The sequence below is a fragment of the Pipra filicauda genome, unplaced genomic scaffold, assembly GCF_003945595.2.
Source record: "Pipra filicauda isolate LSUMZ 115617 unplaced genomic scaffold, ASM394559v2 scaffold651_size339498_pilon, whole genome shotgun sequence".
Lineage (NCBI taxonomy): Eukaryota > Metazoa > Chordata > Aves > Passeriformes > Pipridae > Pipra > Pipra filicauda.
This window is the reverse complement of record NW_024104811.1, coordinates 174806-194760: the sequence shown is the minus strand read 5'-3', so window position 1 is coordinate 194760 and position 19955 is coordinate 174806. Positions and strand designations below refer to the sequence as shown.

The 19955-nt window shown below is 69.8% G+C and overlaps 3 protein-coding genes across 4 annotated transcripts; 2 read left to right on the top strand and 1 right to left on the bottom strand.

The window, feature by feature from the left end:
* Positions 1–1062: 1062 nt before the first annotated feature.
* On the bottom strand, positions 1063–5376 carry RTN4RL2 (reticulon 4 receptor like 2). 2 transcript variants are annotated; one of them, XM_039388474.1, is made up of 3 exons: positions 5139–5376; positions 2489–2976; positions 1063–2021 (listed from the first exon to the last, which is right to left on the bottom strand). In XM_039388474.1, exons 1-3 carry the CDS (start codon positions 5170–5172, stop codon positions 1275–1277), a joined length of 1269 nt encoding a protein of 422 aa, XP_039244408.1. In that variant the 5' UTR covers positions 5173–5376; the 3' UTR covers positions 1063–1274. The 2 variants fall into 2 exon arrangements, 1 of the variants encoding a protein (XP_039244408.1); XR_005566183.1 differs by having other exon boundaries at positions 1723–2021; positions 2489–2707; positions 5139–5360.
* Positions 5377–7258: 1882 nt separating this feature from the next.
* SLC43A3 (solute carrier family 43 member 3) lies at positions 7259–14666 on the top strand. Its single transcript, XM_027718016.2, has 13 exons — positions 7259–7378; positions 10109–10347; positions 10734–10863; positions 11036–11082; positions 11169–11245; positions 11345–11437; positions 11746–11885; positions 11967–12073; positions 12425–12583; positions 12663–12776; positions 13029–13215; positions 13929–14052; positions 14409–14666. Exons 2-13 carry the CDS (start codon positions 10170–10172, stop codon positions 14562–14564), a joined length of 1512 nt encoding a protein of 503 aa, XP_027573817.1. The 5' UTR covers positions 7259–7378; positions 10109–10169; the 3' UTR covers positions 14565–14666.
* A 3924-nt stretch (positions 14667–18590) lies between these two features.
* LOC113986377 (proteoglycan 3-like) lies at positions 18591–19810 on the top strand. The gene is made up of 4 exons (XM_027718038.2): positions 18591–18794; positions 18869–19003; positions 19384–19495; positions 19752–19810. The coding sequence occupies exons 1-4, from the start codon at positions 18594–18596 to the stop codon at positions 19808–19810; spliced, it is 507 nt and encodes a 168-aa protein (XP_027573839.2). The 5' UTR covers positions 18591–18593.
* Positions 19811–19955: the final 145 nt, after the last annotated feature.

Below are 19955 nucleotides of genomic sequence, written 5' to 3'. Positions count from 1 at the left end.
CCCTGCCGGGCCCAGCCCGTGTAATCCCCTGGATTAGGCAGAGCCGGGCTGAGCCCCTTGTAATCCCCAGTGGGGTGGGACAGGGCTCAGCCCCTCCCTGTCTGTGTGCACTGGGGGTCACCGGAGGGGACAGCCAAGGGTCCCTGCACAGGGACACAGCCCTGGAGGGACAGGGCACAGGGACACCCACACAGGGACACAGCCCTGGAGGGACAGGGCACAGGGACACCCACACAGGGACACAGCCCTGGAGGGACAGGGCACAGGGATACCCACACAGGGACACAGCCCTGGAGGGACAGGGCACAGGGACACCCACACACGGATACCCCCAAGACACCCAGCCCTGGCTGGGGACACACAGATGGGACCATGTGGGGACAACCCAGGGACACCCACCCCTGGGCAGGGATGATGTGGGGATATCAGAGACCACAGAGGAGCAAGCACAGGGACACTCAAACAGGGACAGTCTGGACACGCACACCCACAGGGACAGTTGGAGGGGACAAGGGACCCCCCACACGGACACCCGGGGACCTTCACCCACTGAGGGACACCCCACCCCGGGTGAGGGACACCTGCCCAGTGGCACCCTGGGGGTGACACGCGCGCAGAAGGCCCCACAGCCGGGGTGGGCCGTGTCCTCGTGCCCATGCCCCCACAGCGTGTGCTCCATCTGTGTGCCGGCGCCTGCGGGAAGTGGGTCAGGCTGTGCAGGGCGCGGGGGTGGCTCCGCGCCCCGCGGCTCCCGTGACACCCGCCGGTGCCCTGCGAGGGGTGCGGGGTGTTGGCGTCACGGGTGCCTGCGTGTGGCCGGCCCCGCCGCGGCTGTGGGTGCGCGGTGACGGGTGTGCAGTGCGTGTTGGAGGGTGCGTGTGGCCGCACAACCCCCGGGGGGGGTGGGTGTCCGTCCGTCCGTCTGTCCCCCCCCGTGGCGCCCTGCACGCCTCGCTGCCCTGCCGCCCGCCGCTCCCATCAATATTTCAGGAGCGGCAGGCGGTGACCTGGAACAGCAGTGGCCCCCCTTCCCCCCCTCCCTGCAGCAGCCAGGCCCCGCTCTCCCAAAATAAGACCATTTTTAATAAATAATTTCCCACCTTTTGGTTCCTGTTGGGGGTTTTTCCCGCTCAGGATGGGGGGGGACCCCCTTCTGTATCCTGCGGCCCCCACCCGCACCGGCTGCCCCCCACAGTTCTCGAGGCCTCCCCTGGGGAGAAGGGAGGCACAGGCGCCCCGAGGAGCTGGGACCCCCCTGGGGCGCCAAGGGGGGCTCAGAGTCGGGGCAGGAGCAGAGCCAGGAGGGGCAGGAGGACGGGGGGCTGGTGGGAAGCGGCTGCGGCCATGGGGGCACAGGGGTCATGGGGGCAGCTGGCGTCCTCGGGGGGGCCGCGGGAGTCACGGGACGGGGGGGGCGGCCGGGGCTGGGGTCCCCGCAGGTCGTGGGGGGGCAGCCCGTCACGGTAGAAGGCGGAGGGCGGCGCGGCCGGGAGGGTGCCGGGGCGGCCCAGTGCCCGCCCGGGGGTGCCCATCACCGCCACCCCATTGGCGCCACCGTTGCCGCCTTCCTCCTCTTCCTCCTCCTCCTCATCGTCGTCGTCGGGGCAGGCGTCGAAGTCGTGTGGGCGCAGGTGGCGCAGGTCGGTGCCGCGGCGCTGCGGGGGGCTGGCGCAGGGCACTGCGGAGCTGGAGACGCGCGTGCGGCGGAACCAGGCCCAGAGCGGGCGCGCGCGGCAGTCGCAGGCCCAGGGGTTGGCGTTGAGGCGCAGGAACTGGAGCGCGGGCAGGGCGGCCAGCGGGTCCCCCGGCAGGGCCACCAGGCTGTTGTTGAACAGGTAGAGGATGGTGAGGCGCGCCAGCCCGCCGAAGGCGCGGCGGTGGATGGCTGCCAGCCGGTTGGCGTGCAGCAGCAGGCGGTCCAGGCTCTGCAGCCCCCGGAAGACGCCCTCCGACAGCGCCCGCAGCCGGTTCCCGTGCAGGAAGAGGTGGCTCAGGTTGGCCAGGTCGGCAAAGAGGTCGTCCTGCGGGGAGTGGGAGAGGGGTGGGTGTGGGGTGGGGGTTTACGGTGCTGTTCCCTGGCCTTGCCTGGTGGACATCACCTGGAGACCCTACCCTGCCCTGTGTCCCTGCTCCACGGGCATCATTTGACACCTTGCTCCACATTCCTGGTGTTACCCATCACCCTGCCCCATGAACGTCGCCTGTCACCCTGTCCTGTGTCCCTGCTCCGCGGGCACCATCCAAGACCTTGTCCCATGTCCCTGCCCTGCTGGTGTCACCCATGGTCCTGCCCCACAGCCATCAACCTGCTGCATGTCCCTGCTCCCTCAGCACCCCCTGTCACCGCCCCACGTTCTGGCTCCGTCAGCATCACCTAGTCCCACATCCTGGCTCTGTGGGCACCACCCACAGAGTGGGCACTGGTCCCACCACCCAGCTTCACCCACCTCCCGTACCCCAGGCCCCCGTGCCCCCGGGCAGTGCGGACCTGGAGGTAGAGCAGCCCGTTCTCCTGCAGGTAGAGGTACTGGAGGCTGCGGAGGCCGCGGAAGATGCCGCTGGGCAGGCTGGCCAGCCGGCACCGGTACAGGTGCAGGGCCTGGAGGCGGTGGAGGCCGTGGAAGGTGTCGGGGGCCAGGACACGGAGGTGGGGGTTGTCACCCAGGTCGAGCTCCTCCAGGGCGGGCAGGTGGCGGAAGGTGCCCGGCTGGATGGAGGAGATGTTGTTGGAGTAGAGCCAGAGGGTGACGGTGCTGGGCCCGAAGGTGCCCGCCCGCAGCGCCCCGATGACGTTGTTCTGCAGGAAGAGGCGGCGGGCACCGGGCGGGAGCCCCGCGGGCACCGAGGAGAAGTTGTTGGCCTGGCAGCTGACGGTGGGCGGCGAGACGTAGCAGGTGCAGAGCGCGGGGCAGGCGGGAGCCCCGCCGGGCACCCACACCAGCGCCGCCAGCAGCAGCAGGGCCGCCGGGCGCCCGCCTGAGGGCACAGCGGGGCGTCAGCGCGGGGCACCGCGCCACCCCGACCCCCACGCCGCCACCCCCCGGCCGCCGCCGCCCGCAGAGCCCCCCAGGGCTGTGCCCACCCCGTCAGGCCGTGGTTCCCTGGGAGAGTCCCAAGGCCCTCACCGTTCCATAGGGTTGGACACCCCTAGGAATCCCCCTAGGAATGGTGTACACCCCATAGGGCCATGGTTCCCTAGGGGAACCCCAAGGTCATGACCACCCCATAGGGCTGGGCACCCCTAGAGCCCCTCCCAAGGCCATGCTCACCCCATAGGGCCATGGTTCCCTAGGAGAACCCCAAGGTCATGACCACCCCAAAGGGTGGGACACCCCTAGGAGCCCCCCAGGGCTGTGCCCACCCGTAGGGCTATGGCCCCCAGGAGACCTGCAGGGGTCATGCCTCTCCAGGAACCCCTCAATGGCCACAGTCCCCTGGGAGGCTCCTAGGATCGTGGTCCCCTAGGAGAACCCCAAGGTCATAACCACCCACTAGGGCTGAGCACCTCTTGCAGCCCCCCAGACCCACCTCAGCCCCACAGGGCTGTGTTTCCCAAACACCCACCCGGGGCCAAGCCACCTTATAGCTCCAAGCCCACCCCTCAGGGCTGGGCGCCCCAAAAAATGACTGTGTCCCCCTGGGACCCCCTGGGGCTGTGCCTGCCACTGGGGCCATGCTCCCCAGGGACCCCCAGAACTCCCTGACCCCCCTGCCCTGGCCACATTTCCATGGGACCATGCTCGCCCCAGGGTACACCAGAACCCCCCACAGGGTCATGCACCCCTGGGACCCCCCTCGCCCCAGTCAGGGGGGGGGGGGCTGTGCCCCCTCCCCAAACGGGGCGGTGCCACGTGCGCGCGTGCCGCGGCCACGTGTGGGGCGGGGCACGCGTGGGCGCGGGCTGACGACACGCGCCGCCGCTCCGGGTGTTCAGCATCCCCCCTTCCCCCCCACCCGTGTCCATCCCCCCCCTTGGGCTGCAACCCGAGAGCTTCATCCATAATTCAGCCCGGCGGCCTGGATCCACGCCCGGGGATGCGTGGATGCGCCCAGTCGCCGCTACCGGGGGAGGGGAGGGGAAGGGAGGGGAGGGAGGGGGGCGGTGAGACCCGCCGATGCACCTCCGGTGTGACCTCCGGTGCACCGGGGGGGTCCCACCACCTCCCTCCCTCCCCTCTCCCGGTGCTCCAGGAGTTGGGAGGGGGTACCCACCCCCCACCCACCCACGGAGGCGTCCGGCGCATCTGCTCAGCGCCGCCCCCCTCCCCCGGCGCCCCGTGCCGGCGTGCGCCCCCCACCCGCGTCCCATCTGTCACTCCCCCACGCCGCGGGCTGACTCAGTTGGGAGCTGAAGTCACCGGTTCTCAGCGTTTCCCCCCACCCTCGGTGCCAACCCCCCCATCCCGGTACTCGAGGGTACCCCACGGACCCCGCGGTACCCACCCGCGGGGTGACCCGGCCACCCTCGGCACTACAGCGGTGCCCACATTGTGAACCGCGGGGCGTCCCTAAGCCGGGCTGGGGGTCCTGGGGTGGCGCCGGGTCTCCTGTGGGTCGTGGGGCACCCCCGTGCCGGGGTATGCGCTGGGGGTCGTGGGGTACCCACACTCCGGGCTGGGGGTCCAGGGGTGGCGCCGGGTACTCCGCGGCTCGTGGGGCACCCAGAAAGCCGGGCTATGCATCCCGGTGTTGCACAGGGCGTGCCGGGGATTGTGGGGACCGCCGCGCTGGGCGGGGGTCCCGCGGTGGCACCGGGTACCTCATGTGTCATGGGGCACCCCCACGCCGGGCTGGGGGTCCCGGGGTGGCATCGAGTACCCGGTGGGTCATGAGACACCCGTACTTCGGGCCGGGCTGGCAGCGGGCACCTCGCGGGGCGTGGGGCACCCCCACTCCAGGCAGCCCGGGGGTCGCGGGGAGCGCACCCTGGGGTGCCCCGGGGCTGCGCTCCCACGCCAGGCTGTGCGTTCGTTCCGGGGCGGCCCCGGGCTCCCCGCGCATCCCGGGGCTCCCCACGCACCCCGGGGCACCCGCACCCCAAGCGCCCCCGGGCACCCCGAGCCGGGAGCGGGGTCTGCAGGGCGGCACCCCGGGGGTTCACCCCACACCCGTGGGACCCCGCCCGACCCCGCGCCTACCTGGGGGCAGGTCCCGAGCCGTGGGGGGCCGCATGGCGGGGCGGCCGCTCAGGCGCTGCCCACCCGCGGGGTCATGGCCGGTGCCGGGGGGGCTGCTCGCCCCCTTCGCCCCCGCCGCGCCGCCGGGAGCAGCAGCCGCCGCCGCCCCGGGGCATGGCACGGGTGGGCTCGGGCTCGGGCACGGGTGGGCTCGGCGCGGCGCTGCCCGCGGCTCCGTGGGGCTGAGCCCTCCCCGCGCCGCGCCTTATCCCGGGGCGGCCGCTCCGCCCCCCGCGCCGGCCCCTCCGCTTAACCCTTCCCGGGCCGACCCGCCCCACACGGGACGGGGTGGGCGTGGGGACCCCCCGCAGCTCGGCGGGGAGAGGGGGGGCGCGGGTGCCAACGCGGGACGGGCGCTGCGGGACCCACGCGGGGGACCCCCGTGGGGACGCGGGGGTCAGTGATGGCGCCCCCACGGGGGGACGCGGGGCTCTCGTGGGGGGCTGTGACCTCGGGACTCGGCGGGTGGTCTCCCACCGTCCCTTCCTCCTTCCCTCCCTCCCTCCCTCCCATGACCTCGGGACTCGCGCCGGGCTGCGGTGCCCCCAATGGACCGCGGGACCCCGCCCGCGGGGGCTGCCCAAGGGCGGGTGTCGCGGGGCCGGGAGCCCGGGGCCCAGCGGGCCGCCGGGAGGGCGCGGGGGGCGGCGGTCCCCACGTCCACGCGGGACCGCGGCGCTGTCCGCGGTGCCGACCCGGCGCTGTCCGTGGTGCCGCCTCGGCGCTCCCGCACCGGCCCGGGGCAGAGCGGGCGCCCCCCGCGCGGGGCCGCGGTGCGGGGTGCACCGGCCCCGTGTACCGGCCCCGTGTACCGGCCCCGTGTACCGGCCCCGCGCCGGTGCCGCGCGGGGGGCGGGGGGGACGCGTGGCCGCGCGGGCTGCGGCGGCACCGGCACCGGCTGGCACCGGCGCGTGTTTGCGGCGCCGTCTCCGGCGAGCGAAATGCCACAAGCTGGTGCGGCGGCACCCGTGGGAGGGGGCGTGGGCGGCGCGGGACTGACTCAGGGGCCGCCATCCGCTCCCCCCGCCCGTGCCCCCCGCCCGTGCCTCGCCCGGGCCCGCGGCACCCCGGCCGGGCACCCCCGGGCTGGCCAAGGGGGAGGTTGCCCACCCTGCGGGGGCTGCGGGTGCTGGTGCCCAACTGCCTGGGGGAGCTGGGGACGGGGTGCGTGGGGGTCCGGGAAGGGATGGGTGGTGGAGGATGGAAGGAGGGACAGACGGATGGACGGACAAGTGTAGGGAAGGAAAGGACAGAGGGACCGACACATGTGCGGAGAACATCTGGAGACAGACGGACGGATGGATGGGTGGGGGATGGATGGAGAGGACAGGCAGACAGACGGACAGATGGAGGCAACGGCAGGTGATGGGCAGCTGGATGGTGGTGGGATGGGATGGACAGAGTTGTGGTTGGAGGGGGACAGATGGACAGGAGACAGACAGACAGGCAGATGATGGACAGATGGACGGGTGACAGACAGATGGACGGGTGACGGACAGATGGACGGGTTATGAACTGACAGAAGGGCAGCTGGAGGAGCAGATGAACGACTGGAGGGGTGGGGATGGGCCAGGTGGCTGCGAGCACCGATGGAGGGACAGAGGGAGAGAGGAAAGGACGTGGTGTGAGCAACCAGGGGGAGGGTGACAGGAGGGACAGGGCTGTCCTGGGTGGGGTGAAGGCCGGGGAGGGGCAGGGACAGGCAGGGGATACAGCAAAGCACGGTGGGGTGGCACAGAGATGGCTCCGGTATGGCACAGTTGGAGTGGCCCAGGGGTAGCCCAATGGTGATCCAAGGGTGGTCTTGGCGCGTCCAGGCGTGGCCTACGGGTGGCCCAAGCATGACCCAAGGGCGACCAAAACGTTGCCCCAGCGGGAGCACATCTTGGGGACACCAGGTGATGAGGTGTCACACCTGGAGATGGCGGGGGGGGCACCCGCGGGGGGCGTAGGGGTGGCACCGGGGGAGGGCTCCGTGCCGGGACAGCCCCTCCGGGGCGGACCCGCGGATGACCGGGGCCGCTCCACCGGAGCCGCCTCCCGCGCCCCCCCAACGCCGCGCCAGGGGCGGGGCCGGGCCGGGCCGCTCCGCCCGCCGGGGGTGGCCGCGGCATCGGGGGGCCCCGGGAACACGGGGAGCACCGGCGGCACCGGGGCGGGGAGAGCCCGGTCCCTCCCCGCCGGGCCGAGCGGGAGGCGGGTGAGCGGCGCGGGGATGCGGCGGGAGGAGCCGGGGAGGTGCGGAGGGGCCCGGATGGACCCGGATCGGCGGCGGGGATGGCGGGATCCGGAAGACGGGGGACGGAGGATCGGGGTGGCCGTGGGGCTGTAGGGCCTCCGGGGGCTGTGGGGCCCTGGGCTGGGGTCCGCACGGAGGCGGTGCGGGTGTCCCGGGCGGCACGGGGGGGCCGCGGGGCTGTCGGCCCCGGGGCCGTGGGGCCGGCTCGGGGCGTGGGCGCGGCCGTGCCCCGCGGCTGCTCATCCCCGGGACCACGTGCGTGTTCCCCCGAACACGTGCACGGGCAAAGTTCCCGCGGCCGGGGCTGCCCCTGCTCCGTGGGGCGCGGGCACTGCCCACCCTGCGGCACCCATCCCCACGGAGGGCAGCGGGGTGGGGAGGGGGAGCCCAGACCCATGGCAGCCCTGAGACCCCCCCGCCTGCCCCCCGTCACGGCTCGGGGTGAGCTGGGGGGACACAGCAGAGACGGAGAGGAAAAAGGGGACAGAGTCACCAGAGCCAGGCACCCCCGCCCCGCCCTGGACCCTCCTGCTGCCCCCGCGGGGGGGTCACCGCTGCGGGGACCTTACCAGTATGGGGGGTCACTGGTGTGAGGGGATCACCAGCCTGGCTGGGCTAGACCAGTGTGGCCAGGACACGCCAGTCTTGGCTTGGTGGCAGACGACACCCAAATGCCTCGGGGTGTCCCAGGCAGAGACACTCATATCTTGGGGTGCCCCGATGCCCCCCGAGTGGGCGCCGCGGCCGCAGCTCCCAGTCTAGGTGGCTAAAAATAACGCGTTCCCCCCGGGCCGGCCCCCCCCGATCTCGGCCAGGTTAATCTTTAGCCGCTGGACGCCGGTAATGAGGGCTCATTATCCGACATTACCGCCGGCAGGGGACCGGGGCAGGGACAGGGACAAGCCCCGGACACTGACACGGTGACACGGTGACGGGGGCCCGCCCCGGTGTGGTGGAGCCAGGCTGCGTGCGGGTGAGCAGGGGGGGGAACACGAAGGACAGCGGCGGGCCGGGGGTGACGTGGCCTTGGTGCCCGTGGCACCTGGCCGTGGGTCACAGTGGTGACGCAGGGAGTCCCAGCTGCCCGTGTGGGGTGACTCGGTGTCACCCCCGGCAGGGTGACAATCCCCAGTGCAGCGCAGTGGTTGGGGTGGCAGCGTCCCCAGGAGACACGTCATGGTCCCCAGCAGTGTGAGGGGATCCCAGGAGGCACGACAGGGTCCTCCGGGGTGGCAGAGCCCCAGAGGTGTGACAGTGTCCCTGAGAGCCATGACAGGGTCTCCAAGGGAGGATCCCAGGGGCTGTGCTGGGGCACCAGAGGGTGTGTCACCATCAAGGGGGGTGTGCCACCATCCCCGTCAGCGTGCCTGCCTCCCCAGGGGCTGTGCCAGCGTCCCCAGTAGCTGTGCCAGGTTCCCAAGGGCTGTGCCAGGTCCCCGGGGGGGTGTGTTGGTGTCCCCGGGGGGTGCCAGTATCCCCGGGGACTGTGCCAGTGTCGCCAGGGAGTGTGCCAGGTTCCCAAGGGCTGTGCCAGGTTCCCAGCAGGGTGGCAGTGTCCCCGGGGGGGTGTGTGTTGTTGTGTTGTCCCCAGTGCACACACCAGGGTGCTCGGCAGTGTGCCAGTGTCCCCGCAGCTGTGCCAGGTCCCCGTGGGGTGCTGGTGTCCTCGGGGGGGGGTGTTGGCATTCCCAGGGGTGTGTTATTGTCCCCACAGCACGTACCAGGGTGCCCGGCAATGTGCCAGTGTCCCCAGGGCCGTGCCAGGTCCTGGGACGGGCCGGCACGGGGTGATAGGGACAGCACGGGGGGGTCCCGGTGCAGCAGGGGGACCGAGCCACTATCGGGGGGACCGAGGAGCTGTCAGGGGGACTGAGGTGCTATCGGGTGCTGGCAGCCCCGGGCATCCACGGGTGCTCCCGGGAGATTAGCAGGGGAGGTGTGTGGGGCTGTGGGGGTGCGCCCGGGCCACCCTGCCGGGGTTCAAACGCTGTGGCGGCGGTGACAGTGACAACGGGGGGCCCTGGCCTCGTGCAGGTGAGGGGCGCAGGAGGGGGCCAGCGGGCACGGTTGTGTGTGCGTGCCTGTGAACATGTGTGTGTGCACGTGAACATGTGCGTGAGCATGTGAACATGCGTGTGTGCATGCGAACGTGTGTGTGTGTGCACGTGAACACGTGTGTGTGCATGTGAACACGCGTGTGAGCCTGTGAACGTGTGTGTCATGTGAACATGTGTGTGTGCGCATGTAAACGTGTGTGTGCATGTAAACGCGTGTGTGCCTGTGAACACGCGTGCATGCCTGTGAACATGTGTGTGTGCACGTGAACATGTGCGTGAGCATGTGAACATGTGTGTGTGCATGTGAACGTGTGTGTGTGCACGTGAACACGTGTGTCATGTGAACATGTGTGTGCACATGTAAATGCGTGTGCCTGTGAACACGTGTGTCATGCGAACATGCGTGTGCCTGTAAGCACGCGCGTGTCTATAAACAGGTGCGTGCATGCAAACACGTGTGTGCGCCTGTGAGCAGGTGTGTGTAAATGTGAACATATGTGCGTGCATGCAAACATGTTCGTGCATACGAACAGGCGTCCACGCACGTGAACATGTGTGTGTGTGCGTGCTTGTACACGGGTGTGCACACATGTAAATGTGTGTGTGCGTGCCTGTACACGGGTGTCACCCGCAGGCTCAGCGGAGACGCCCCAGGCCGGTGACAGCCCGTGCCGGTGGCTGCCCGGGCGGGTGCCATGGCGGGGGGCGCGGGGCTGGCCAAGCGCCTGGGCACCTTCGTGTCGGGGCTGCTGGAGTGCGGCGCCTTCTGCGGCATCATTTTCGGCTGGGCCTCCCTCGTCTTCGTCCTGAAGGAACGGGGCTACTTCCGGTGGCTGTGCCAGCCCTCCCCCACCAACCACACCGAGGGGCTCGGTACGGAACCCTGCCTGTCCCTGTCCTCATGTCCCCACTGTCCCGATGCCCTTATGTGCCCTGTGTGCCCGCTGTCCCTTTGCCTAAGTCTCTGCTGTCCCCATGCTCACGTCTTTGCTGTCCCTAATGTCCTGATGCCCTGCAACATCCTGTGTCCCCACTGTCTCCATGCCCATGTCCCTACTAGACCCCAGCCGTGTCTCCAGTATCCTCATGTCCCCGGTGTCCCCACATCCCCAGTGTTTCCCTGGGTTCCTGCTGTCTGCTGTTCCTGTGCCCGCGGGTCCCTGCATCTCCTCATCCCTGGTGCCCCCGGTGTCCCCACACCCATGTCCCTGTGTCCCCATGTCCCCATGTCCCCACGCCCCACTGACCGTCATCCCCAGACTGCAGTGCGCAGGATGAGCAGTTCTCCCTGGTCTTCACCATCGGCTCCTTCATGAACAACTTCATGACCTTCCCCATGGGCGTCGTCTTTGACCGCTTCGGCACCCTGGCCGCTCGCCTCATCGCCATGTGAGCCCTGCGCCGGGGGTAACGGGGGGCTGGCTGGTGAGAGATGGGGGGTACCCGGGTATCCAGGTAGGATGGGGCAGGAAGGTCCTGATGGCACGAGAAGCACCCATGGGGCTGGGGTCACCTGTGTTCCCCAGGACCCCATCCCCACGTGTCACTGCTGTCCCCTCAGCTCCCTCTACGCCGGCGGGACCCTGCTCGTCGCCTTCTCCACTCCAGGTGAGACCCTGCGGGCAGGGGGACCCCAGCCCTGCGGGGCACCTGTTGGGGACCCCCACTGTCCCTGCTGACCCCTGTGTCCCCAGAGCTGGCAGTGCTGCTCTTCCCGGCCATGTCCATGCTGTCGGTGGGCGGCATCCTCCTCATCCTCACCAACATGCAGGTGGGTTGCCCCAGCACCCCGACTCCCACCCAGCGGCAGGGGCAACCTGCCTGGCACGGGGGGACCCTGATGGCATGGGGGGCTGTGTCTCGGTGCCAGGTGGGCAACCTGTTTGGGAAGTACCGCTCCATCATCATCACCCTCTACAATGGGGCCTTCGACTCCTCCTCCGCCATCTTCCTCATCGTCAAGGTGGGCACAGGGCGGGGGGATGTGGCCGTGGCGGGCGAGGGTGCAGGGTGCCCCCAGGGGAGGACAGAGCTGGGGGCGATTGGGTGACATCTGGGGACATACTGGGGACACAGCTGGGGGCACAGCCAGGGACGTACTGGGGACAGAGTTGGGTCACAGCTGTGGAAATACTGGGCACACAGTCTGGGACACAGCTGATCCACTGCTGGGGCCACATGTGGGGACAGACCCAGGGCCTGAGCAGGTGGCCACGGTGGCCAGTGGCAGCCTGTCCCTGTCCCTGACTCCATCTCTGTCCCTGTCCCCAGCTGCTGTACGCACAGGGGCTGTCCCTGCAAGCCATGTTCCTCTTCCTGGCAGCCTGCAGCGCCTGGCACCTGCTGCGCACCCTCTTCCTGATGCCACGCACCCGCGTCCCCTACCCGCTGCCCCCCGGCTACGACTACGGGTACGGGGGGGGGGCTGAGTGTGCCCTGCTGGGGGGTGGGTCCCACCCCGCGGGCAGCAGGTGACACAGGCACTGCCACAGGCTGCAGTGCCCAGGGCGCTCCCGCTCCTACCGCACCTACGAGGAGAAGAGGCCCCCAGGGGAGGATGGCCCCGAGGAGACCCCCCTGGAGCCCCCCGTGCCTCGAGGTACAGGGAGTGGGGATCTGGTCTTGAGGGGGTGGGGCTTATAGCAGGGAGGGGTTTGGTCCAGTGGGAGTGGCCCATGGGGTGGGGCCTGTTATGCAAATGAAGGGGGTGTGGCCTGTGGTGGGCGTGGTTGGAGGATATATTGATAAGCAGGTGAAGGGGTGGAGCCTGGGAGTGGGTGTGGTGGCTGGGGTGTGGTGGTTAGAGGGTGGGCGTGGCACTACAGGTGAAGGGGTGTGGTCATACAGGTGGATGGGGGGGGGGTGCGGGTTGGAGGGACAAGGTGCACCAGCAGGCGGGTGGGGCCGGGAGGGGCGTGTTCCTGCGTGCCCTGCCCTGATACCTGCGCAGGTGAAGCCCCCCCCGGGACGACGTTCCGGGCCTGCGCGTGCTCGTGGCTCTTCGCCTGGCACGTGGCCTGGCTCTCCGTCATGCAGCTGCGCCACTACCTGTTCATCGGCACCCTCAACCCGCTGCTCGAGCGCCTGTCGCACGGGGACTCCGACGCGGGTACGGCACCGCGGGGCGCGGGGGGCACGACGGGCACCCCTGGGGCTGGCCCCCTCTTGATGCTGTTCTCCCCCCTCAGTGAGCACCTACACCAACGCCTTCGCCTTCACCCAGCTCTGCGGGGTGCTCTGTGCCCCCTGGAACGGCCTCATCCTCGACTGGCACAAGCGGGGCAAGCGCCACCGCCCCGAGGGTAACTGTCCTCGCTGCCCTGCTCCGAGGGGAACTGAGCCCCCAGACCCCCCACCCCTAGTGTAACCACCCCTTCTGACCCCCCACCCCGGGGGTAATCACCCCTCCAGCCCTGGGGGTGGTCTCTGTCCTCCCATCTGGGCGAGTGACCCCTCATCTGGGCGGGTGACCATGTGCCACCACCGCCGTGCCCGAGCCCCACAGCACTCGGGGAGGGGGCCGTGTCCCCGTGGCCTGACCCCCGTGCCCGCAGGTGCCCGGGCCGCGCTGGCAGACCTGCGGGCCGCGGTGGTGTCCCTGGTGGTGACGGTGGTGCAGTGCCTGCTGTTCTCCGTGTGCGCCGCCGTGCCCGTCCTGCAGGTGCAGTTCGCCACCTTCGTGCTGCAGGTGATCAGCCGCTCCTTCCTGTACGGCGGCAACGCCGCCTTCCTGGCCATCGCGTGAGTGCCAGGGCGTGGCCACGGGGACGGGCTGGGGGTGGCACGGGATGGTGATGGGGCTTGGAGTGCCAGGGGACAGGACGGTGGTGGCAGGGGAGGGGGTGGCGGTGTCGGGGCGGGGGTGGCAGGGGAGAGTGTTGGGGCCGGAGGGTGGGGGGGGACGTGGTGGTGGTGACAGAGGATGCTGGCAGTGCTGGGGAGTGGCAGGGGACGTGATGGTGGTGGCAGAGGTTGCAGCCAGTGGCAGGGGACGTGGTGGTGGTGGCAGGGGAGGTTGGCAGCAGTGTCAGGGAGTGGCAGGGGACGTGGTGGTGGTGATGCTGGCAGAGGGTGCAGGACAGTGGTCAGAGCAGGCAGTGTCAGGGAGTGTCAGGGGACGTGGTGGTGGTGGCAGAGGGTGCTGGCAGTGCCAGGGAGTGGCAGGGGATGTGGTGGTGGTGGCAGGGGTGGTGGCAGTCTCAGGGAGTGTCAGGGGATGTGATGGTGGTGGCAGAGGGTGCAGGCAGTGTCAGGGAGTGTCAGGGGACGTGGTGGTGGTGGCAGGGGTGGTGGCACGGTTGGGGGTGTCAGAGGATGGGGTATGGCGGTGGCAGCGCCAAAGAACAGTGTGTCAGAGTGGGGCTGTCAGGGGTCAGGGTGTCAGGAGGGTGCTGGGAGGGGTGCCAAGGGCAGGGTGTCGGGAGGTGCCCGGCAGTGACGGGGGTGCCCGGCAGGTTCCCCCCACAGCACTTTGGGAAGCTGTACGGACTGGCCATGGCACTGTCGGCGCTGGTGGCCCTCCTGCAGTACCCCTGTGTCGCCCTGGTGCAGGGGCCGCTCCAAGGGGACCCCTTCTATGTGAGTGCACCCTGAGGCCCCTCCCCGATGGGTGGGGGGGCTGCTCCACGGGGGAATGGGGGTTCTGCTCTGGGGAGGGATGGGAGTCCTGATCCTGAGGGAAGGGGGGTCCTGCCCAGATAGAGATTGGGGTGCTGTCCCACGGTGAGGTGGGACTCCTGCCCCATGGGGAAATGGAGGTCCAGCCCCGGGAGCGATGGGGGTCCTGCCCCACACTAGGGTGGGGGTCGTGCCCCGGGGAAATGGGGGTCCTGACCTAGCACAGGGGACTGGGGTGGCCATGGGGCTGGCCCAGGGGCTCCCCCTGGGTGGGATCAGCCCCTCAGCCCCCTTCCCGGGCACTCCCCCCTCCCCAGGTGAACGTGGGGCTCATCGCCGTGGTGCTGTTGGCCTTCGTCAGCCCCGTGGTGGTGGCCCGCGAGTGCCGGCGGCGAGCCAAGGAGCTGGAGGCAGCTGGCACGCCCCTGACAGCCCCCCCTGCCGCCGAGACCCCCGCCGAGATGCCTCACTGAGCCCCGCACCCGCCAGGAACCCGGCACCCAGCACCCCGTTTTTGTACTGGCCGGGGGGTGCTGTGCCGGTGGGATGGGGGGGTTCGGGGGGTAATAAACGTCGCTGCCCCCTCCACCCGCTGTGCTGCTCCCCCAGCCCCCTCCCCAGGCCCCCTGCGCACACGGACACGGCTCAGAGCTCCTCTGCTTTACTGGGAAGGGAACTGGGGGGCCGTGGCAGCACTGGGAGATCAGTACTGGCAGATGAAGGGGCGCGGCTGGAAGCAGGGGCGGCTGCGCCAGAGCCCGTCTGGGGACAGGGACAACGGTCACGGCCATGGGGTGGACCCCAGGGCCCCTCTATAACCCTCCCAGTGGCCCCCAGTGCCCTGTAACCCCTCCCAATGCCCCCTATGCCCCTCCAAGTGCCCTAATACCCTGCAGCTCATTCCTAGTGCCCCCCCCAGTGCCCCAAGTAACCCCGAACCCCCTCCCATTGCTCCCAGTAGCCCTGTGCCCCCTCCCAGTGCCCCCCCAGTGCCCCAAGTAACCCTGAACCCCCTCCCATTGCTCCCAGTAGCCCTGTGCCCCCTCCCCGTGCCCTCCTCAGTGACCCAAGTAACCTCCAACCCCCTCCCATTGCTCCCAGTAGCTCTGTGTCCCCTCCCAGTGCCCCAAGTAGCCCTGAACCCCCTCCCATTGCTCCCAGTAGCCCTGTGCCCCCTCCCAGTGCCCTCCCCATTGCCTCCAGTGGCCCTGTGCCCCTTCCCAGTGGCTCCCCCACTGTCCCCAGTAGCCCCGTGCCCTCCGAGCCCGTGTGCCCGGTGTGGTGGGTGGGGGGGTGTGGATGCCCTCACCTCGGGTGCTGAGGGTGGTGCAGGTGGTGACAATGTGGTGGGGATAGGTGGGTCCCCAGTTGGCGTAGTTCCAGGGGCTGGAGTCCTCCCAGTACGACGCCCACTTCCCTCCCTGCCATGGTGACATCTCAGCCCCCAGTGACAGCCCCCAGCGACAGCCCCCAATGACAGCCCCCAGCATCCCATACCCAGCCCCTCGCCCCCCAAAACCAGCCCCAGCACCCCTACCCAGCTCCTCACCCCTCCAGACCCAGTCTCCATCCTGAGCATCCCATACCCCAGTTCATCTCCCAAAAACCAAGTCCAGCACCCAGCGCCTGGTACCCAGCACCCCCCAGCCGGCCCCAGCACCCCCACCTAGCCCCTCACCTCCAAAAAGCAGCCCCAGCACCCCCACCTAGCCCCTCACCTCCAAAAAGCAGCCCCAGCACTCCACACCCAGCCCCTTGTCCCCCCAGACCGGTGCCAGGTCCCAAGCCAGCCCAGGCGCCCCCCCGGTGCCCCCTCACCTTGCAGCTGGTGACGGCCCCGATCCAGACGGAGATGTGGGTGTAGGTGCGGGCCAGTTTCTGCAGCTCCTGGTTGCGGGAGGCGCTGTGCACGGAGGCCAGCTGGCCCCGGTACACATCCCGGCAGTACTTCTGCGGGACGGGCACAGCCTGGCACCGGGCACCCGCCGGCACCCACCCGCACCTCAGCACCCCCGCACACACCTCCCACCGGCACCTCCCGGCAGTGCCGCTGTGGGATGGCCATGGCCTGGCACCCCGGGACCCCCCGGGACCCCCCGGGACCCCCTGGCACCCAACCGTGCCCCACGCCCCCTCACCTGGGCACTCGAGTAGGTTCGCAGCCGGTTCACCACCGCGTAGCGGGGCTGCGGGATGGCCTCGGCCGCGGGCACCCCCTGGGGCTGGCGGGGGGCTGCAGGACAGGGCTGTGAGGGCTGGCACCGGGGTCCCTCTGCTGCCTGCTGCCAGCCCTGGGCACGCGGCACTGGCGAGGTGGGCATGGCAGTGAGGTGGCAGGGACTGAGGGTGTCCCCAGGATGTCCCCGCGGGCAGGCGGGGGCGTGGGGGGCACTCACAGGGGCAGGGGGACACTCACTGGAGTGGCTGGTGGGCACAGTGCCCAGCAGGGCTAGGGCGAGCAGCAGGCAGGGCCACATGGTGGGGAGACACGCAGGGACACTGGGGACACCACCAGCACCCTCGGGAGATACCACAGCCCAGTCATCCTCCACCACCCTGGGGACACCCCCGTGGTCCAGAGCCCCTCTTTGTGCCCCTCTTGGTGACAACCCATCCTCCACACGTCTGCTCTGCACCCGCCCATGTCCCCACCGAGCCTCTGCCACACCCGGTGCCAACCCGTGACCCTCACCCCATTCTGCCTCTCTGTGCCCCATGCCCCTCTGCCATCCCCTGTGCCACCCCCACCTCCCCCTGGCACCCCAGAGCCCCCCGTGCCAGCCTCAGGGACGTCCACCCCTACCCCCAGCCCCAGCAGCCGTGGGCTGAGCCCTCCCCGTGGCCCTGTCCCCGCTCCTCACCTGGGGGCTGGGGGGACCTGCCCCCTGTCCCCTTTATAAGGGTGACAGGGCCATATGATCCCACCACAGCCTTGCGCCACCCCAGCCTGGACTTGGGGGCACCGGGGGGACACCGGGGGGCACTGGAGGGACACCAGGGGTGGGGGGAAAGCGGGGTCTGGGACCGCAGAGGTGGGGGCTGCTCGAGCCCGAGGGGTGGGGGTGTGGGGCTCAGCGTGCCCCGGGGGTTGGGTGCTGGGGGTGCAGAGGGGTACTGAGGGGATGTTGGGGGCTGATACCATCTCCCACCAGCCGGGCTTGCCCAAGGGCCATTTCCTCCCCAACGGCTGTGGCCCCCCAAGTCCGGCCCGGTCGTTTGCCCACGGCCCCCCCCGACTCCCCCAGGCCCCCCCTTTCCCCAACTGACCCCCCTGACCGGCAGCTCAGCACCCACAGCTCCCCCGGGGCTCTGCACCCCCTCCTCTGCACCCTAAATCCCCATCCTCACCCCCACGCTCTGTGCACCCCCTTCCCCAGCAGCCCCCTGTGCCCCTGCACCCCAAACTCCCTGAGATCTCGTACTGAGACCACGCACCCCAAACTCCCAGCACCCCCTCTCCAAGCCCCCTGCACCCCAAGCCCCCACAGCCCCCATCCCTGTGCCCCTGCACCCCAAACTCTCAGAGCCCCCTCCCCATGCCCCTGCACCCCAAACCCTAAAAGCCCCCTGTGCCCCTGCACCCCAAACCCCCACAGCCCCCTCCCCGTGGCCCTGCACCCCAAATTCCCAGAGTCTCTATGCTGAGCCCCTGCGCCCCAAACTCCTTCAGTGCCCTCCCTGAGCCCCCTGCACCCCCCTTCCCTGGACCAAGCACACCCTGAGCACTGGCCGGGCGGGGTGTGGGCAGAAGCCCCCCCGGGTGTCACCCCCATGCCCCCCCCCAGCGTGTCCCCAGCAGTTGGTGGTCAGGAGTGTCACAAGGCTGCGGTTGGGGACATGTGTCCCTGTCACCAATATAAGGGTGGCAGCGGGCAGAGCCCCCCAGGACTCAGGTGAGGGGATACTGGGTTGCACTCAGTCCCTGGCTGCCAGGGTTGGGGGTCCTGGAGGCTGGCACGGGGGTTTCTGGGGTGCCAGGGGACATGATGGGGGACTGAGTGGCACAGGGTGCCCAGGGGATGGGGCGACCATGGGGTTGGAAGTGAGGAACTGGTGACATGGTGGGCACGGGAGGGCTGGGATCGGTGGGGGTGACACTGGGGGTGACAGAGGGGATGAGGTATGGGGTGGCACTGGGGATGGTGGAGGGACATGGGGATCTGGGAGGGTTTTAGAGGGGATATGGGGAAGACCGAGTGACGCTGTGGGTGGCAAAGGAATGCTGGGGATGGCACAGGAGACGTGGGGAGGATGGGATGACCGACGGGGGTGGCAGAAGGGCCATGAGGCTGTCCCCAGGGTGGCCGAGGGTGACAGGGCTGTGATATCTCCCGAGGGTGCTGGTGGTGTCCCCTGTGTCCCTTCATGCCCCTTCACCATGTGGCCCTGCCTGCTGCTCGCCCTGGCCCTGCTGGGCACTGTCCCCCCCAGCTGCTCCGGTGAGTGGCCCCCACACCCCCACCTGCCCGTGGAGACATCCTGGGGACAAATCGGACCCCGGGATGACACTGTTGGTACCCCTAGGCCCTGTCAGCCCCATGGCAGAGGAGACGGAGGAGACGGAGGAGGCGGTGGGGCTGGAGGTGCCTGAGGAGGCTGTTGGGGCCAGCGACACACAGACACTCAGCGTCCCCAGCGCGCCGGGCGCCAGCACCCGCACCTACGTCGTGGTGCCCAGGTGCCGGACCTTCCATCAAGCACAGGTGGGATGGGTGGGTTGGGTAGGGGGCCAGGGTGGGGGGCTCTGGTCCCCCGTGTGACAGCCACGTCCCTGCAGAGTTTCTGTGCCCGGAGATACCGTGGGAAATTGGCCTCGATCCACAGTGCCAGCACCAACGCCTTCCTGCTGCGCCTGGTGCACCGGCTCAGCAACGCAGGCCTGGTCTGGATCGGTGCCGTCAGCGACCCCGCCGTAAGGACCCCCACCCACCACCCCAGCCTTGGGGCACCCTGCCCCATCCCAGTGTCCCCACTGCCCACCCTGGATGTCCCAGCCCCATTATTCCCAGTGTCCTCCTCAGTGCCCACCATGAACACCCCAACCCCACCCTGGTGTCCCTGGTACCCACTCTGGGTGCTCCACCCCTCTCCCAGTATCCCTAGTGCTCACCCTGGATGTCCCATTCCCATTTCATTATCTCTAGTGTCTATCCTGGGTATCCCACTGCCAACCCTGGGAGTCCCATTCCCATCCTATTGTCCCCAGTACCCACCCTGGGTGCCCAGCCTGCCCTCCACTCCCCGGGCACCCCATGCCAGTGCCGGGGGTCCACATGCCCTTCTACCTGGCAGATCCCAAGACCCTACTGCCACTGGACTGACCGGAGCCCCTGGGACTTCAGCCAGTGGCTGCCTGGGCACCCCCTGCCCGGCCACCACTTCTGCACCAGCCTCTGCACCAACAGTCAGTGGGGGCTCTGGGGGGGGTTTGGGGGGCCACAGGGGACCCCCTGCCCACGGTGGGGTTGGAGGGGAGGGTGCTGGGGCACCTCGGGCTGGGGAGTGACACCAGGGCATTGGGGTCTAGTGTGGGGTGGCTGGAGGGTCTGTCACTGGGGGAGGCTGGCATTGAGGGGTCAGTGGGTGATCCCTGGGGCTGAGGGGGTCCCTGGGGGTGGGGGTGCTGGTGGGTGCCAGGCTGACCCCCCCTCTCTCCCCAGATGCACGCTGGAGGAGCGTGAAATGCAAGAGGCGGCTGCCCTTCATCTGTGAGATATGAGGGTCTCAGCCCCCCGGGCCCTCCCCGGCCCGCCCTGCCGCCGACCCCCACGTGGGGAGCTGCACCCCCCCTCTCGGAGCTCAGTAAAGCCTTGGTGTCAGCACTCACCTGGTGTTTGGGGGGCTGGGGGCCTGGATGGGTGCTG

Bases quoted from the DNA above. Each gene is read 5' to 3' on its own strand.
- SLC43A3 (XM_027718016.2), top strand. From the start codon at position 10,170: ATGGCGGGGGGCGCGGGGCTGGCCAAGCGCCTGGGCACCTTCGTGTCG. The intron at 11,083-11,168 runs GTGAGACCCTGC...CTGTGTCCCCAG, and splicing joins CGTCGCCTTCTCCACTCCAG to AGCTGGCAGTGCTGCTCTTC. The intron at 12,584-12,662 runs GTACGGCACCGC...CTCCCCCCTCAG, and splicing joins GCACGGGGACTCCGACGCGG to TGAGCACCTACACCAACGCC.
- RTN4RL2 (XM_039388474.1), bottom strand. From the start codon at position 5,172: ATGCGGCCCCCCACGGCTCGGGACCTGCCCCCAG. The intron at 2,977-5,138 runs GTAGGCGCGGGG...CTGTGCCCTCAG, and splicing joins GGCTCGGGACCTGCCCCCAG to GCGGGCGCCCGGCGGCCCTG. The intron at 2,022-2,488 runs GTCCGCACTGCC...CACTCCCCGCAG, and splicing joins ACGGGCTGCTCTACCTCCAG to GACGACCTCTTTGCCGACCT.
- LOC113986377 (XM_027718038.2), top strand. From the start codon at position 18,594: ATGACACTGTTGGTACCCCTAGGCCCTGTCAGCCCCATGGCAGAGGAG. The intron at 18,795-18,868 runs GTGGGATGGGTG...ACGTCCCTGCAG, and splicing joins GGACCTTCCATCAAGCACAG to AGTTTCTGTGCCCGGAGATA. The intron at 19,004-19,383 runs GTAAGGACCCCC...TCTACCTGGCAG, and splicing joins GTGCCGTCAGCGACCCCGCC to ATCCCAAGACCCTACTGCCA.